Here is a 19,336-nt window from a genome sequence, read left to right on the forward strand (position 1 = left end):
AGAAGAAGATCCCAGAGAACTTTAGATCTGAATGTATGACAGGACACAACAAGGTGAAGGTGAACAAACAGATAGGGATGGAATGGTAGAAAAAATCTGTAGAAATATTTGTACTGATCTTTTTTGATAATACAAGTAAAACGAAGATACAACTACTGCTAATTCGTAGTTGCATCTCAATTATCTTAAGTAAAACATAAGTACCAAATACTGACTTTACGGGTTTTATTTATTTATTTAATTATTTATTGAAAAACAAGGAAATGGAGCCACTAGAGAGCAGCCAGTCACCTAGACATTAAGGAACTTACATGGGAACCATAACAGGTGCTGTTGATAGTTTTTTTCCATGTGTGTGTCTCCTCTGATGGCTACAGAAAGTCAGAGTAAATTAGCCTCTGTTGAGCTCTACCTTGTTCTGAACTGCTTTTGTTATCCAGACAAGTGCATTTTAAGATAACTATTGCTATGCTGCACTGTAAACGAGTCCATTGTCTCCTGTTCCTGTTCCACTGTATATACGTAACAATATTTGGGGGGCCAGAGGAAGATAGATGGATTAACTCAATGATTACAGTACCTACTTGAAATGTAGAAGATCAGACTGTCAGTTAGTGTACTGACATTTTTTAATATTGAAGGTGCATATCCTGCCAACCGCTGTATAGAACATGTCTTTAACCTTACTGTGTGGCCTGCTTCTTCAAATTATTTGTATAACATGGAAGTGCTCTATTTTCTTATCATGAGGAAATATTAATAGATCCCTTACTGAATATCAATTCCTGTAGCATATAGGAACTTTACCAGGGATGCTGAAAACTTAATTTGAAATGCCTAGTAGAATAAGGCAAGCAAAGAAGGACTCATGCTCTTAAGAGTGGGACTTGATGTGTATATGTGCATGTACATATGTATATCTATATATTTTAATTCATCCATCAGTTATTCCTGTCTTCTCATCAGCCTATAACCTCAAGAGATACATGGGGTTTTTTTCAGTTTGATAATTTTTTTTTTTTTTGGGGGGGGGGGGCGCAAAGAAGATAAAATGGCTACAATGTATTTTCTGAATGCTGCTATGATTTAATACATAAGAAATTGTGGTTTTTTGAATTCTATTACTATCCTTAATTGTAGGAAGGTTAATTACACATAGGTTCTTCCATTCTCTTGTAATAATCTAAGATATAAAAATAATTGGTTTTATCATGATTTATAAAAGTTACTGTGACATACAGATTTAATATTTGAAGTGTTCTTATGTACTTTGTTATAAGGACTGTATTATAAAATGCAGTCTGTGTATTTTATTGTGCAGTGCTTCCAGAATATTGGCCATTGTTTGCTGAAGTCACAAATCCTTACGAGAAGTTTTGGCTAACTTTTTTATGCAAAAAGGCTTTCATAAGACCATCTTTGTGAAATAAATACATGTGAATTACAAAATACAGATGACAATTACTAGTAATGTCTACTGAAAATATTCTAAAAACAGCTTCATCTATAAACCATATAAATCTGAAGTTCAGAAACTAAAATGCAAAAGCACTGGCACCTACTTCTTTAGGTGTATTTGATTTAGGGGTAGCTTGTTTTGGGGGTGTGGTTCTTTAGTGAGAACATTGAGTGTAGGATATACAGTTTTACGTTATCAACCAAGGTTTAAGAAAAATCTGTTTTTAAATCAGTCCAAAATATTTCATATGATATCTATGTAATAATAATATATATGTGCAGTACACGTGTATCTGCTTATTTATATCTTTACATTTTTATTTCCAATTTGGAAGAACTCACTTTCTAATGGTCGTGATTAGCTCTATTCTGGCTCCACAGTTTAGGCTGGAGGTACGGTGTGTTTGGCATATACTCCAAGCTGATGCCTGTTGCTTTTTATAAATTAATTACAGTTCTTGGACATCAAGAAAGAGGGCACTAGATGGCAAAATTGCTGCATGTCTGTCAGCTATAGAAAGTGTACCCAGTTCCCTCACCCACAAGGGCATTGATCACATCACTTTAAAATTTCAAAAACAAGAAATTCTGTAAACTGAGTCCCATACTAGCATATTCCATTTTGTTTCAGAGGATTAATGAAAACTGACAATGTTACATCACTGCAATTTTTATTGTGTTAGCAAGTAGCAGGTGTGAACATTTTCTTTACTGTTCCAGCTCTGGGAAGCAGAAACCAGAAAGCCTCATTCTTCCTAATAAGCAGAGTTTCACCATTCATAAAGTAGGGATACTTACATATAAAACATTTTGCTTTTGCACTATTGCCAAAGGTGATAAAGTTTGACTTCAGTGTAGATTAAGCCTCAGATTTTAGATGATTTTTCAAAATTTCACCTTACTAAAGTTTATAATATGTCGCGAGTGTTCTGTTAAAATCTGGCTGATCCCAGATGGGAAAAAGCAGCAGTCCAAGGCAGATCATCTTATCTTTGCCCAAACTCTGTGCTTCAGGAGACCTCTAATTTAGTAACGTTTGGATAACAAACCTAGAAGCTGGCATAAAGCTCCTCTTGGCACATTTTAGACATCTTTAGTCTTATAAAAAGAAGCTTGTCCCACTAAGCTGTAGGTTTGTTGGAGCTTTTTAACAGTAGCTGTGCCCTGCAGCTCTTTTAGTGATAAATGAGCCGTTTCAAATAACTGCAATTGCAGCCAACTGTGCAGAAGGAATCATTAAAAAAAATTTAAATAGACATTTTTGAAGCTTAAAAATGCACAAACAAAGTATGTTAAACCAAAATATATGCTTCTCCTTTTAATGGAAAAGATTGCTACTGGCTAAGTCTGCCAGCTTTAATAGGTGTGCCAAAAAGCCTAGGAATCTGGCAGGGTCCATAGATAGCAGGTCCATCTTTCATCTATATTTCTTTTCTGTATTTATCTTGCTTTAGAAAATGCAGGGAATGTCTTTTCCTTCCGACTTGGCAATATTTCTAAACCACAGAAATACACAGAGCAGCTTCTTGCAATTGTTTAGCTCCCTGCACCAAGTCTGATCCTTCTGACTATGTGAAATGTTTCCTTCTAATTTGACAATAATAAGAAAGAAGAAGAATATTAGAATTTTTTTCATTTTTGTGCAATAATATCTTAGCTAAATTGTCAATTATTAAAAATAATTTTCTTAATTGAAAGATACTGGGCTTAATGCACAAGGGCAGAATGCCAAGTAATTATTTTTGGCATTCAGCTGCTCAAAAATAGTTTCCTTGTATATACAGAGCTATTCACAGAAGCTGAACATAAGAAATAATAATAATGGTATTTTGGGCTGTGTGAATAAGTCTATTTGACATTCAGTGAAAATATGATCTATTCACCCTTAAAAACAGCAGTTCTTGTATAACAATATATATATTTGCATGCATACATACAGATACATATGTGTAAATAGAGCCTAAGCTGTCACTCAGCAGTCTTTAATGTACCAAAGTAAGCATTCATTACTGCCATCTATGAAAACTTCTTTTTTTTCCCTCTTCCTGTAGAATCAATCAGGCTTAGTTAAAATTGGCTTCAAGCCCTAGTCATTGTAATCTTTTCAACGTTGCCTTTTCAAACACCACACTGCGGTATCTTTTAGTAATGTACCACATCTTATTGCTGTTGCTTTCAAGGTACAGATGCTAGGGAAAAGCCCTTTTGAGAAGTGTAGATTGTAAGGTGGGTTCTAGTCTTAATGTTCCTTTTCGGTGTTCTGTATTTTGGCATAAAGTCGAAAGACCTGATCAAACTGCCAGGGGGCAGGAGGTTGATGACAATTTTGTCATTGATTTCACTAAGGGCTGGATCAGATTCACTCATCACTGATCACAATGGTGGTGACAGAACTATCAATTTTATGTAAAAACTAAAGTGTATCTTCTAATGAACTATTAGTGAAAGTCCATACAATTTCATTTTATTTGAAATTTCATTTTATTTAATTTTGCATTAATATCCAAGGATGATAAGTGGCTATATTTACCGGCTGCTAATCAGTATAAGAATTTTTGCAACAGTTTATGATAATTTCTAATCTATGGTAATTCTGAAGAAAAAATTAATGTTAAAGTGAAAGAACATCATTGGTCCATATTGCTAGTTAATTACCCAAGGAGCCAGATACACTGTAAGTTGTACATTACCTTTGGATCTAGGGAAAAGAGAAGGCTACATAGAAAGTGATTTTAGGTTGTATCCAGTCTACCCATTGCATCCATGTTGAAGATAAAGATAAAAATTAAAAACATCTCCATGTCATAGAACTGAGAAAACAGACACTCATACTGCCTTACAGGTAGTACAGCTCCATATACTGGAATCTCAGGCTAAAATACATATATCTCTGTGGCCAATATAGAGAGATTAAAAATCTTCAAAAGGTATTCAGAACACCTAAAGTCTGAATCTGCCTGTGGAGGTCTTGTCTTTCACCACTTCTTCTCTATCTCCTACCATGTCTACAGTTATGATGTGAGAAAATTCCAGGTTTATTTACTGTTTTTCTCTCTATCATCTCTGCAACCTGCAGGAGATCCAAAAGTCGTTAGATTGGACTAATACCTTTGCAGGAATCCAGAGACAGGTAATTGCTGTAGTCCAGAGGAACTATAGGCAAACAGAGTGTGTGCATATCTCAAGGAGGCCTGTCTGTCCTGGCTTTCCTGGACATTCACTGTACAGTGTTCTCAAAGTGTTATACCTTTTTGGCAATCACTCTATATTTCTGTTCACGTGGAATAAACCTGTTTCTATTTGGAAGTGCTGGGTTTACACTAATTGGATTTTAAGACAGCATTCAACAGAACTCTTCACCAAAAGCTCTTAAGAAATGAAATAGCTATGCTATGAGAGACAAAGTTCTAAAATGGTAAATAATTGGTTAAAAATGGGGAATAAAAGTGTTGCAATTAGGGTCAGATTTTGCAGCCAAGGCATCTTGCCATTGTGTATTTCATAAATGATATGGAACAAGTGGTGGAAGGTGAGGTTGCAAAGTTTGCTGACAATGCTAAGTTCTTCAGGGCAGTAGAGACAAGGGCAAAATGCAAACTGAAGTTCACAATACTTAGTCATGTAGGTTATAAAATGGCGATGAAATTCAGCATAGATGTAAAGCATGAATAAGAAAAAAATATATTTAATCACTAACTGACTGCTGTTTCTCAGGAGTGGTCTTGCAGTGATGAAAGAAGGCTGACCTTATGAAAAGGTCAGCTGAATGTTCAATAGTAGCCCAAAGTAGAACTCATTGCCATTGGTTGTTGTAGATAAACAAAAAAATTACAGTGGTTCATAAAGCCATTAGATCAATGAATAAAAGACAGGTCTAGTAAGTATGAAATATAAAGACGTTGCTTTTGGCTGAAGAAATACCTAGGTTATAAATTGCTGGAAGCTGGGAGGGTTAAGAGAGGAAATAACACCATACGCTTCCCTGCTCTTATACTTCCCTCGAAACATCTGCTTTTGACTGTTGTCTGAGACAGGTTATTGAGCAAGATGGACATTTGGTCTGGCCCAGTATGGCCATTCTTGTGCTCTGTGGGCACGGCAACCTGTAGCAACTCATCTAGTCAGTCTGTCTTACACTTCCTAGAAGTGTCAAATCTGTTGTGCAAGCACACCACAGTTGTGAAGCTCAATGCAAAGTTTTACCATTTGTGAAAGCACTGGTTTTACTGTGCTGAACCATACAGTACAGTACAAATGTGCAGAAGATCCGAAAGGGCTACCAATAACTACCTATCTGTTAGAACAGACAAGCTGTCCTGATATTTGGGCAAGGCTATAATGTCCTCACAAATGATTTGAACTTTTTTTTTTCTGTGTAAAATACAGCTAGGGACACCTTGAAGCCATACATCCCTGACTTTTGATCTTTGTTTTGCTTCTGATTGGTCAAACTGTTTCTGTTAATCTCTATACTTTCCAACTCATCATCCAAGAATTCTCATAAAATTTGCAGTTAACTGTGAGAGTTATTTATCTTTAAATTTGTCTTGACTTCTTGAGGGGAAGAAATTGATATTCTATCTAATTCTTCAGCATCACATATGCGTAAGATAGAATTGTATTTATGAGAAGCCACTATTTAATAAATGCCGGTATTCTGCATAAAGAGGGTCCTGTTCAGGAAAGGATGTTAAGTTTCCTTGATCTGATCATGATTTAAGCATGTGATAGAGTATTTTCCTGGAAAAGTAGCCTCTCTGAGTTGGGATGTGAAGGATGAAAGAGAGAGTATATTCCCCGCAAAGGAGTGCTGCTTTGTCTTGCACCAGCTTCCTGATAGTGTTATAAATAGTTTGCACTGTGCCCTGAGTATACTCACCCAAGAATGTCCAACGTGCTGTGAGAAGTGTTCATATACCCGCATTAGTGTTATGAGATGATAATTAGGATAGCTAGTTAAACAGCCTTTCCAGCTATTTTGTGCTACTTGAGATACAAAGTAGCCATTGTACTAAATTCATAGTATTAATCCCCATTCTTTTTAGCTCTCTGCAGAGGTAGCATCCTGCTAGAACACATGATTTTATTTTCTTTTTTTTTCTTCTAAGGCATAAAGTTGCATGGTTTTACAAAATTGAATTTCATATCTTCCCTCACATGCTTTAACCAGCATAAAAGCACAAACTTAAGCATAAGCTTAAGCATAAACTGTGCTTTAACCAGCATAAAAGCTCTAGCAAAACTTTCATATGTGTTACAATCCTCACCTGCATAAGCATAACTATAACTTTATTTTGTAAAACCAAAAGAGCCCAAGCAAACAAATAAACCAAAAACATCCCCAGAACTTGAAGCTTGGAATTAAAATTGAGTAATCATTCAGTAAAAAGATTGAAGAACAGACCTCTGCTGTAATCTGAGGAAAGTTTTAGACTTAACTACTCTCAGTGAATTTTTTATTCTCTACTGGACAGTTATGGCATTAGAGATGAAAGGAAGCAGCCCAAGGCCTCTAATATCTCCTGGCTGACATGTACAAGGCAGGCAGGCAGGTAAGAGTGCTTGCTTGCAGGCTACACAGTGACTTTCTAAATCTCTGATCTCACAAAACTTCCAAAAATCAGCAGCTACTCAAATAATCTGTGGCCAGAGCAAGTCTTTGAAACAGTTTTGTGTTTCAGGGTGATTTTTTGTTTCCTTTTTTACAAAACATTTGTATAATTCCACACTAGAGAACTGTATGCAACTCACAAAAATTAGGCTGAATATGACCTGAATGGAGTGCTAGTTCAAGCTCTCTCTTACATTTTAACCACAAAAACCCCCAAACATTTGTCTTTCACAATAAGTCTGTATGGTAATGATTTTCTACAGCACAGATTTTATGAAAGCATAGAAATTGCCAGCAAAAGTAAATGTATTTTATGATCACTGTATCACACTGTGTTCATAAATTAATGCTCAAATCACTCAGAAATTTGGGATGATTGCAGAAAGTTGAATCCTCAGTAAATATTAATTTATTCCTTACTTTTTTCTTGCATAACAAATAAAGAAGCAGTTTGAGAATCTGAAAAAATAACTTCCACTCTGTGTTCATTCTTCCTTCTATTTTTCTTTTCCCTGACATCATACATTTAATTCTGTCTTTTGTCTTCCAGAGCATTACAAAAGTAATGATGAAAAAGAAAAACAATACAAAAGTTAAAATAATCAATATACCCACAGTTCTGCAAATCTGAATATCAATTTAAAAATAGAGAAAAATAAAGAAAAATGCATTCCCTTAGTTAATGTCCTCTTGTAATCCAACATAGAAACTCACAAGTTAGACAGAAAGGATGGACAGACAATTTATGAAATCCACAGATGTGAATGAACACGTTGACTGTACATGGACTCTTGCCCATGAAAGGCCCCAGCTCATTTCTTACGTGCTCATTTTCAGAGTTTCATATTGGTATGAATAAAGCTGAGCTGTGTTTATACCATCTATACATTTATGTATACTGGGTCATTTTTCTTTTCTTTCTGTGTTTAATGTAATTTCTGTCTGCTAAGTATCCTTAGTAGTGACCCAAAATGAAGGAAATTAATACAGGAAGAACAGCAAATAAATAACCAGTTCAAATAGACCTCTCATGTTTTGGCTTGACAGAAATTATTGGCTTTCTTGATTGGGAGAGGTACTAATTTTGTCCAAAAGAATAGTGAAGTTTTATATGTATTTATTCTCATTTATGTTAGGTGTTATTTGGTTTGGGAAGCCATCTTCAGTTATCTCAGGAAGGAGATCCAAATGTGAAGAATTAAATTCTAATTAAATTTTTGTTATTAAATTACGTATTGTCGTCTTGGAACATGCCCAGAGCAGGTTCTAGAAGTCACTTTTTGATTTTGTGACTGTATATATGCATGTTTATATTTGTTTCATAAAATGTTCTAATCAAGCGTTCAAGTACATTCACTTGGCTTAAAAACAGACTAGGAGTTGAACAATGCCACTCAACTTCCAGTTTAGGTAAATGTAGGCTCTGCTGCCACCCACACATCTCAAAACCTGAGATTATAGCTCAGTCTTCTAGTATGCCAGAAAAACAACAGCTTTAAAAATTCCTGGCTCATTATTTGAAATAAATACTATCATATGGGTCTCCCATAAGAACATCCTGCTTTTGTCCCCAGACTTTGATATGTAAAGTTTACTAGAGAAACAGCCCACTGGTTTTGATTATTATGATCGTATATAGGCAGAGAGACAGACACTTAGATCATTAGACCTAAAGCTACACTGACTTTAGAGATCAAAATCAGTACTTGGAATTGCATACAGAAGAGAATTTGAAGTTAGTTCAGACATTGACATTGCAGTAGACGTTGCATACCTTTAAAATTATGCGTGTGACCAGATTTTGTTCCTTTTTCTCGGATAAGGTGCAGCTTGAGATAAACATTGCAAAATTTGTTACTGAACTGGAAACTGTGGTTTCTGATTGCCACAGTTCAACGTTGTCTTCAAAGACAGTCTAGTTATAGTGCATTTTAAGAAAACTGGATAAACTAGAGAACCAAATGCACCATGTTTTCAGAATGTGAGTGTTAATGGACAGCTTAGGGCTCCTTTTGTTTCTCTGACTCACTCCTGATAGTTTTTTTCCAAAAGCCCTCTCTTAGTTCCCATATAATCTTTATATGACTGCTAGATATAGAAAGACAGAGACAGAATTTTCGTATTCACAGTAACAGTAATTTTAACAAAATTTGGAAAATCAAGACTAAACTAGCAATTCTTTCTCCAATTTCCTGTACTATCCCCTCAGTACTATTTGGGAAGGGAGGACAACATAAAAGTGATGCTCACTTAAGATGAAAAAGAAAGGAAAGTGTGAAAAAGCAGATAAGTATGGAAAAGAAATAGGAAATAGTAACAAAGATTGATCAGGTTGGCAGCAATATAAGGGAAGGATGGTCCCCAGCATATCACTAAGCCAAAGTAAATTATGAAAAGGAAAGGAACATCCATGGTGTAAGTCTACTATTTTGAATGTCCATGTAGTAAGTAGCAGGGTCCTGTTTTAATCTTAATAAAATGAATTTCCAGTGAATTGAAAAAGCTTTTCTTTAATGTCCTTCTTTTGATATTATGAAAAAGTTCTTTATTCTCTCTGTCCCTCCAAGAGCCTTTTATATGTTAATCTTCTCTTGAAAACTACAATGAAATAAAAATAAAATAGAGAAACTGGTTCGAATAAAAATATGCTGTAAGACCTTTGGCTTCATCACTTCTGGATTATCAGATCTGCGTATTGCTTTTTGTGGGATGAATTTCATATCCCATAAGCCTCTCTGTACATTGGAATGTTCATGATGATTGAATTCTTTCTAAATATTGCACCAAACTTCTTACAGCTGAGTATAGATTCAGAATATCTGCCTTTAAGGACCCATCTTGGTTACATATAATCATACTTTTTAAACAAAGATTACAACATTTTTAGTGTTAGCTTTATTTAGGTACATTACTTTTGCTTGCTATGTATATATTTAGTTAGATTCATGTCTGAAGTTGTTGGAAATATTTGAAGTCCTGTGAATTACAACTTGAGATGGGAAACCTTAAAACTTAGCATATTTTAAAGCATCATGAAAGTTTACAAAGTTTTAAAACTATTTTACATTTTACCATTTAGCATTTTGTTCGCTTTCTCCTTTTCACTGATATTCCAGAATTCTCTGCCCATTTATTATGGCTTTGCAAGAAGTGGTGCATCCTCCCTTGAATAAATATAAAATTAGAAGTAATAGACAATTAATACAGAGGAGATGTAGAAAGAGCTATAGGGTTTTTTTCATATTTTGTACATATATACAAATAGGCAAAAACGTATGTAAATCTAAACTGTGTATATTGTATTATAATTCTCATTAGACCTTCAGGGTTGTATGTGTTTTCCAGCAACAGAAGCAATAGAACATTTAACCATATTGAAGAGTTTGAGAACTATGATACTATTTAGTATTTTATTAATGTGTACCTGAGAGGACTTCTGTTCAAGAGTGTTATCCCCATTGTAGTAGGCACGATTAGATGAGTTGGAGAAAGGTGGTCCTTGTCTCAAATACCTTTCAGTTTAACTATAATAAAGGAGGCTAGTAGATGAAAGAAACAGACAAAAATGGATAGATACGAGGAAGGAAAAGGAAAAAATGGAGCTGTACACAGAAGAATTTTAAATTGCAGATCTATCATGACATGAAATCAGTTGAAATTCACTGAAAATGTGTATTCTAAAGAAACAGTTAACACCTCATGGTAGGATACAAATAAATCACACTACTTCACTGAATCTATCAAGCCATACTATTTCTCCCTTGTTTCCTGGCAATTCCTTTTTTCTGGGATTCAGCTCACCTAACTGCAGCCATGTGAAAGTTCAGCTGTTTCATCACACATGGTCATATAGGAAAAGGTAAACACCTGTAGAGGACAAGTCACCTGTTGTAAGTCCCAGAGTAGAGGAGATGAATCGTCCTCTGGAAGTGCACCACCAGCTGCAGACAAGTTTGCTGTCATCCTGATGCTCTCCCCCAAGTCCTGCACCCATTTGCAGAGGGGGGAGCAGGTTTAGCCCTGTGCTCCACCACCGCTTTCCTGCGGGAGGATGGGAAAGAAGAGGCAGCTGCTGCCCAGCCTGCTGACCACCACCATGTTCAGAAGGGGCACCGTAACCCAAGCGGCAGCCTTCAGGCCTCCTCATCCCACCAGCCCTGTCTGACTGAGTTATCCTCTTTCCATTGCCGCCAGAATGGAGATGTGTTGCAGGGGAGAGAGAAGAAGAGGAGAGACAGGAGAGACAGGAATGAGAGAGGAAAGGGAAAGAAGCCAGGTGGATTCTTCATAGGATTTCTCCCAGCCCATCAGGAGACTGTCTGTCACCTCTTTACATTCAGAGTGACTGGACTAGGCTACATCAGGGGCTGCTCTGACTGTTGACCCAGAGGGAAGAGCAGGTAGATGAGAGAGAATCAGTATAGTGGGTGTCTACCTTGCCCATCTTCTGCTGTCCCTGGAATTGCTCAGAAGATTGCTCAGATTGGACTTTCTACCTCTGCTAGCTGAGTATTCCCTGACACAGATGAATTTACATCTGAAATCTATTCTCTTTGTGCCACCCGAGAAAAACAAACTTAACAGAAAACACTGCAGAACTTGGACTAGTGCCTTCTTAGAAGGCTATGTGGTACCTATTGTCTTATCTTTTCTTCAGCTGAAGAAGAAAATCAGGAAATCAGCCTGACTCTTATTTTAGAAACAGTGACTTAGCTTAACTTTCATTATGCTTTGATTGTGCAGTATGTTTTATTATTTATAATTTAATTGTATGAGAAATATTTTCATAGGAGTGTGTGTAACCTAACACTCAAACTAGATGCTTTAATATTTTCCAGTGTGCAATATGGTGCTGAAAGTTAGCAAAATGCTGGCTGCATCTAGACTGATACTTTCTTGGATAAGCTTCTGCCATATGCTTTTATTTAAAGTATTTTTTTTCCTTTTAGGTTAGATTTATAAAAAGCATGTGAAAAATGTCTTTTTTGGAAAAGAAGTGTTATGCAATTAGAAGATCAGAGTGTTAGAAATTCTGCATCCTTTAGGAAACGTTGCATATAAAAGAAGTCAGACATTAAATCTAAACTTTTAAAAAAGGCAAGTCCTACCACTAACTGGAAATGTTATGTCAGTCTACAAGATGTCATCACCAGCATAACAGACAGAAGCAGCAGGCGTATTGAAGCAAATGTCTTTAGTTCCAGGAATCTAAAGTTCTATGTGAACTCTGACTAGCTTCCCAGTCTGTGTCTGGATATGAATCTTGTTGAAGGAGTTTGTCCATATTTCCTTCTAATTAGAAAAAAAAAAATTGTTTTGTGGGGCAGAAAATCTAAAGAAGACAGAAAAAGGGTCATTAAATATTCTTTTTTGAGTTATTCTGTATTCATTATTTGCTTTCATGATCACAGGACTCCAGAGGATTGAGTAGGCTGATCTTTGTCTGTTTTGCATGAGCAAAGAAACCTCTGTCCAGCAATATTGCTCTACACTTCCCACTGTTTTGGAAAACATGTTGTAGATACATCACATGACTAACCCCTTATTTTATGTATACATGCAAAAGTGCATTCTGTCTGGAAACACCACTTCTTATGTCTCCTGCCTCCCACTAGTGAGTCTGGAAGCTGCAATAACTGTGACTAAAGGAAAGTGAGTACTTAAAAATTATTGTATGCAATACGCAGAGCACCAGTACCATCTGAGATTTTGTCAGATTCAGGGTTTATTGATGTAAATCTTCAAATATGTGCATTTTTTATGCTTGGAAATTCCCTTGTGCTGCTTCTTTTGTAGAAGTGAAAAATCCTCGAAAGATATCTTCATAGAAAACAGAGTTACTAGTCTTCTCTGAAAATACCATTTTTATTTGGTTTTATTTTACTATGGATCCTTTCCCAGATTTTGGAAGGATACTTTTACAAGTGCTTACCTTGATGCTTGTGTTGTCCTATTTGAAGAAATAGTTTTTCAGTTAATTATTTTGTGTTTGTAGAGATTTTACTTTAAGGAAGCTATGCTTTTCAGATTGTGGAAAATTGCATCATTCATGATACACCAATATGCAAGTAAATGCCATGGCTTACACCCTTACCTCTTACTGCTGCCCCGAGCAACAAAAAACTTTCCACTTTTGTTATCCTTTTGGCTTGTCAGAGAGCATAAGACCCAACAATGAGAATTTGCTAAGCATGTCTTTGGAGCAGCAGTTCCTGCCAGCAGTCTGGGGAACTCCAGACTGGTCAGCCTTGCTTTGGGCCCCGGGGAAATTATGGAGTCAGTTTTCTTGGAACACATTCCTGGGCTCATGAAAGAGAAGCAGATGACTGGGAACAGTCGGCATAGATTTACCAAAGGTAAATCACACCTGATTGCCTTCTACCATAGAGTGACTAGGGGTGTGGATGAGGGAGAGCAGTGGGTGTCTTTTACCCTGACTTCTGCAAGATTTTCAAAACAATTTCCCACAATATACTTGTGTCCAAGTTAGGATGTTTTACCGTCTAGAAGGGTGGACAACCAAATGTGTAAAAAAACTGGTTGGAAGATCCAGCTCAGAGGGTAGTGGTTAATGGGTCATAATCTACCTGGTGGCCAGTAACAAGTGGAGTATCACAGTGCTTTCTACTTGGATCTGTGTGTCCCATTTACCATGTTTACCAGTGACCTGGAGAAGGCAATGGAGTGCTTACTCATAGTATTTGCAATGACATCAAATTGCAAGGCAAGGGGTGGGGGGCAGTCAATATGTTCAAGGGCACGGCTGCCATTCAGTGATATCCAGATGGGGCTGGAATGGGCTGACAAGAACAAATGCAAAATCTTGCACCTACAAGAGAAGAACCTCTTACAGTGACGCAGGCTGGAGACTGACTGGCGAGCAGCTTTGCTGAAAAGGACAGGAAGATTTTGGTGGACAACAAGCTGAACATGAGCCAGCAGTGTGTCCTGACAGCAAAGAAGACTAACAGGATGCTGCTAATAAAGCAGGAATATAGCCAGTAGGTTGAGGGAAGTGATTCTTGCCCTTTACTCAGTACTCATTAAACTGAACCTAGAACAGTGCATTCAGTTTTAGGACCCCCAATACAGGAAAGACATGAATGAACTAGAGCAAGTTCAGTGGAGGGCCACCAAGGTGGCTGGGGGCTGGAGCACTTGCCCTGTGAGGAGAAGCTGAAGAAACTGGGTGTGTTCAGCCTGGAGAAGCAACAGCTTCCAGGGGACCTAGTAGCAGCTTTCTAATACCTACAAGGATCTCAAGAAGATAGAACCAAGTTTTTCATAGTGATGCATGCAGGAGGATGAGAGACAACAGGCACAAATCAAAACAAAGGAGACTGAGTATAAAGGAAAACTCCTCCATGAGGACTATCCAGCACTGGACAGGTTGCCCAAAGGAGTTGTGCGGTCTCCATCCTGGGAGGTTTTCAAGATTGGACTGGATAAAGCCCTGAGCAATCTGATCTCCTAGCTGACCCTGTTTTGAACAGGAGGTTGGGCTAGAGACCTAAGATCTCTTCCAACCTGCATATTCTGCATATTCTATGATTGTACAGTCCTAATACAGTCATGCTGTTCTGTGCTATTTTAAAGATATGCTAACAATATCAAAATCTCCTTAATTGTTGTGAATATGTAGATGGTTTGGCTGTGCATTACTTTTGCTTTTGGAACCCATAAATGCTACATACGGTCTGTACATTCTCCAAACAGCTTGTATTTATGCTTATTTGCTGGTATGACGTGCTAACTGTGCAAAAAATTTTGGACTCTTGCCTTAGAATATAGATACCTGCCAACTGAAAATGAAGTCTACATAGTACTGCAAATGCTTTCTCTGTCTATGGAAAGTGCCTTTTATATCCTAGAAAGAAGCATTTATACCACATGCTTTTTTACTGCTTCTCACATCTGTTAACATTTACATGTCAGAAAATAATACCTGAACAGTAAAGGGAAGGGATAAATGCAGTTCAAGGGCATTGCATGAAGAGAAAGAACATGTTATATTGCATTGATGCATCAGAATCAAAAAAAAAGACTTCTTGGATTTGTCAAATATATGTAAAATGTGTATATGATCTGTGTATACTATCTATGACTGCATTTCCATAGCTGAATTGGATACCCCAAATTGCCAGTGAATTGAACCGAACCACAAAAGGATCAAGGATCACCAGTCAGGAACTGAAGGAATTATAACTTTGTTGATATATGAGGAAAGGATAAAATTTTATTTCATTTAAGACAAAGATAGTAACAGCATTTATATCAAAATCTTCAAAGTTGGATTCCTAAATATGGAATTATCTACTTACATTGAAACATTTTGCATTTTTGCTATTCGTCTCTTCAGTTGCCTGCTTGTTAGCACATGGAGTAAGTTGACTGGCAAATATTGCTGTACATCCTCCATCCCCAGAGGCAGCTACTGTGTTGGACAGTGTTTCCAAGAATATTTCTTTCAAGTCATATTGTGAAAATCCTGAGACACAATGTAATATGGGATATGGTACAGTGTGGCAGTTCTTCTGGATGTTACCACTGGCAAGTGACTTAAAAGGAAAACCAACCAGAGTGTGACTGATCCTTGCCCCACCAAACCCAGAATGGAAAATTCCCAGTTTTTAATGTCTTCATTAAAATTGTTTTTTGCATTGGTGGCATTCATATCACCTGTTCCTTAGCATGTAATTAGATGTTTTGAATCGTTGGCCTGTAAGAGCTGCTGTTCTTGGATATCTCACTTTGATTCTCTGAAATGCACCTGAAATGCCTACTACAGTCCAAAGTAAACAGCATAGATCCCCCCCTCCTACCGCTGTGGTTGCTTAATATTGAGCCTGCCATGGAAAGTGCCAAAGAAGTATCTATTTTCCCAAGTCGTCTGAGCCTAGAAACAAATGGTGGCTAAAAGAAGGAATAAATAACCTTGAACTGAGGCATACATACCATATGTAGACATAACAGAGGCAGATTTATTTTTTGCTTTTTACTATATTTCTGCTCAATAACATATCTCCAAGACATTAACTTCATAATGAACTTCTGCTCTTATGAATAACTAGCAAGTATCTTGTTGAAATTATTGTGAAGTTTTGGGTTCCACACTCACTACACTGAAGAAGCTTTGCACTAGGTCTGTGAAGATATAGTGAATAATCACATAAGGCATATGGTTTCCTTGCTCCAAAATTTGAAACTTATGGCTTTACCAAAATACTGGGTGTACATACATGTTTTTGGTTTTGAGTCAAGGATATGAAGGTCGATATCAGTTTCATTCTATAAGAACATTATGAGGTACCCAAAGAAACACTTTACAGTTTAAGTTGATGAGAAATCAACTGTAGAAATTAGCAGGGAAGAAGGATATTCATCCAGCAAAATTTCTTTCAAAAAAGTGAATTATCTGATAAGACTTGCATTCTGGCTCTTGTGCTCTGCAAAGCAGCTTTATCACTACATGGAGATGTACAGCTTGGTCTTGTCCCCAGCTGAAATCAGAGGTGAAATTTCCCTGACTTCACTGCCTGCTTAACTTGGCCTAGATTTTGCATACAAATAAAATATAAAAATATAAAGCTTTCTCATATCATTTGCCTCTCTATTTTCACTCAGGTATATCCTTTCACAGTGTTCACACTTTTAGAATTCTTATCTAGCTATTTGTGCATAAGCATTTGATTACATTAATGGAAATTATAGGAAGAAGAATGGCTAGAAGAAATTTTTGTCGATGCTTAATTTACATAAGGCTCTTTTTGACATAATTCAGGCATATTCAGGCAATCTTACAAGTTATATATAGGGGTCAAAGAGTGAAAGGTGACTGGCAAGATGCTTATTTTGTACATTTGGCTAACACAAATACTTCCTCAAGTATAAAATGCTTTGATCTCTATAAGCAAAGGCCATATGTGTGCAGCTGTGGCCCATTCCTTATGATTGCTGGAAGGTTAGAAAAAGGTAGCATATGAATTTGATGTCTGCATTCAATTTATGCTTTTATATTTAGCAGTTCATAATTTTATGTAATATTTTAGCTGTATGAAAAATATGCACTGGAGTTGAGTGATAACAGATTTCTTTGTGGTTTGACTCAACATTGTTTGGGTGAACGCAGAATCCTAAGTATTGCAGACTGAAAATATAGGTTTTAATTAGAGCTGTCTGAGCTTCAAAATACCTGAACTCACATTAAGTTTGGCAGATTTTCAGAAATCTGAGGATTGCATGGAGCTGATTTAAGCTAAGCAAGTCTTCTGTTTTCCAGCATATATTGTATTTGTAGTTGCATCACTGATTGCAACACACTAAGAAAATAAGATCCAAAACCATTATTAATGATTTTCTGATATACGTAAAAATGTTTTCTCATCAAGCCCTCTCTTATGTCATACTTGTGTTGAACAGTGCCTTACTCCAAGGGAATTTCCACTGAAAAAATTGAATGGCTTCCAGAGTAAAGGATCTGCTCCACATGACGGAAGAGCTGAATCAGCTCCAGAAGTTTGGGGCCTTTGTTGAACTTTTGTTTTTCACTCTTACGTGCAAATATTTAAGAATGATATGCCCAGACCGTTATCCCTCAAGCAGTTTAACATGAGTGGTTTGCTGTGACAATAAAGAAACCTATTGCAGTCAATGGGACACGAGGGCCCATTCACATGGATCCAGTTTCAAGATCAATGCCAAAAAAAAAGTGCATAGCTTTGTTTGTTAAAAATCTTGAGCGTGTACAAATATACTACTATGCCTTGAGGGGGAAATCATGATTTCAATTTAAGCATGTGCAATTTCTACTCACAAGGAAAAATCCAAGTCAGAACTGATAGACAGATGTAATAGGATAATCAGTAAATCAGTAAATGAAATGACAGGTACAAATATGATAAAACTTAAAGCATTGTGTTTATCTATCTTAATTTACAGGATTTTTGGTTAATATGATTTTTAACATTTTATTTCTCTATATGTGTGTGAGTAAATTTATACAATTGTTGTATACATGATTTGAATATTAGTTGCATAAAAAGCATACTAATTTGTTTTTCTTATGCTGTTTCTCTTCTGTATTTTTACTAGCTCCTACTGGCTATGGTAGGCTCTACCGATGAAATTCTACAGGAGGCGGCAGCTGGCTGCATAGCAAACATTCGCAGATTGGCTCTGGCAACAGAAAAAGCGAAGTATGGTTGATGCTTTAACAGCTTTTGCCAACGCACTTCTTTTACAATACAGCTACACTTAAATGCATGACTGCTTGATCTAGTATCTGTATTTCACAGTAGAGTTCATAAAACGTTTATAGGAGAATATTTTAATAATAAAAATAAATCTGTGAAAACAAAAGCGTGTTTTGTTTGTTTTTACATTGATGGTGTGTGTAAGATATGTCAAAGTAGTTTTCTATAATTAATAAGCTTGTATCCCCGATTTGTTTTAGATATACGTGTTTTTGCATGTGTGTAAAGTTACAATAAATACATTTTCCATTACTACATGTGTGTGGTTGTGCAGTAATTTATGAATGTCTTGAACAATTCCCTCCCTGCTAAACTTGTCTAATCATCCTGTCACTGTGTTTTTTTGCCTGTTTGATCACTTGCAATTCACAGGAGAGGACAAAATACAGATACATCAATCTCACATCCGGTGTTACATAAGCACTGCAAACAGCTGTAGCAGTAGACATCACTCCACATTTCCTGTAACTACCAGCATCAAACAAAATAGTGCCTAATTTTATAAATAGCTGCTGAAATATGTGTCTTAATTAACATATGCATTTAAATCAAATTAAAATTTACCAACTGTAAATAAAAAGTAAAGTATTACATTCATGTTCACACATTATAAATTATCTTGTTGTGATTTTTCCATTTTTAAACTGAGAACAACATTGTATTGAGGTAGTTACTTTATTTTTCTACATAAAATTGTATTTAGAATTACTGAATTCCTTTCAATAACCATATAATCAATTACTGATATTAAGCAACCACCATGTAATCAATTATTCATATTACAGATTACAGAACCACTGAACTACATCCCAAGCATCTATTTAACTGTTACCTATTTTTTGATAAACTATGTACCATGCTCAGCAAATAATATTGAGTAAGACATTTCCTTAAAAGCAGTAATGTCTTAATTATAAGTTATTTAAACATTTTTTTTCAGTTTTGTCACTTGTATTTGTCAAATATTCACTTTTGAATGTTTGTTTTTAATTTTACTTAATAATTATCAGTTTCC

General features: G+C 36.2%; 1 protein-coding gene across 1 annotated transcript in view; it reads left to right on the plus strand.

The window, feature by feature from the left end:
* ODAD2 (outer dynein arm docking complex subunit 2) overlaps positions 1 to 18,570 on the plus strand; it is an 88,415-nt gene extending 69,845 nt beyond the window's left edge. Inside the window, exon 20 of the mRNA XM_026101619.2 lies at positions 18,161 to 18,570. Coding sequence (XP_025957404.2) covers positions 18,161 to 18,274 — 114 coding nt within the window. The 3' untranslated portion in view covers positions 18,275 to 18,570. The remainder of the gene's footprint in view (positions 1 to 18,160) is intronic.
* Positions 18,571 to 19,336: the final 766 nt, after the last annotated feature.

Source organism: Dromaius novaehollandiae, chromosome 2 (assembly GCF_036370855.1).
Source record: "Dromaius novaehollandiae isolate bDroNov1 chromosome 2, bDroNov1.hap1, whole genome shotgun sequence".
In the NCBI taxonomy this organism is placed as follows: Eukaryota; Metazoa; Chordata; class Aves; order Casuariiformes; family Dromaiidae; genus Dromaius; species Dromaius novaehollandiae.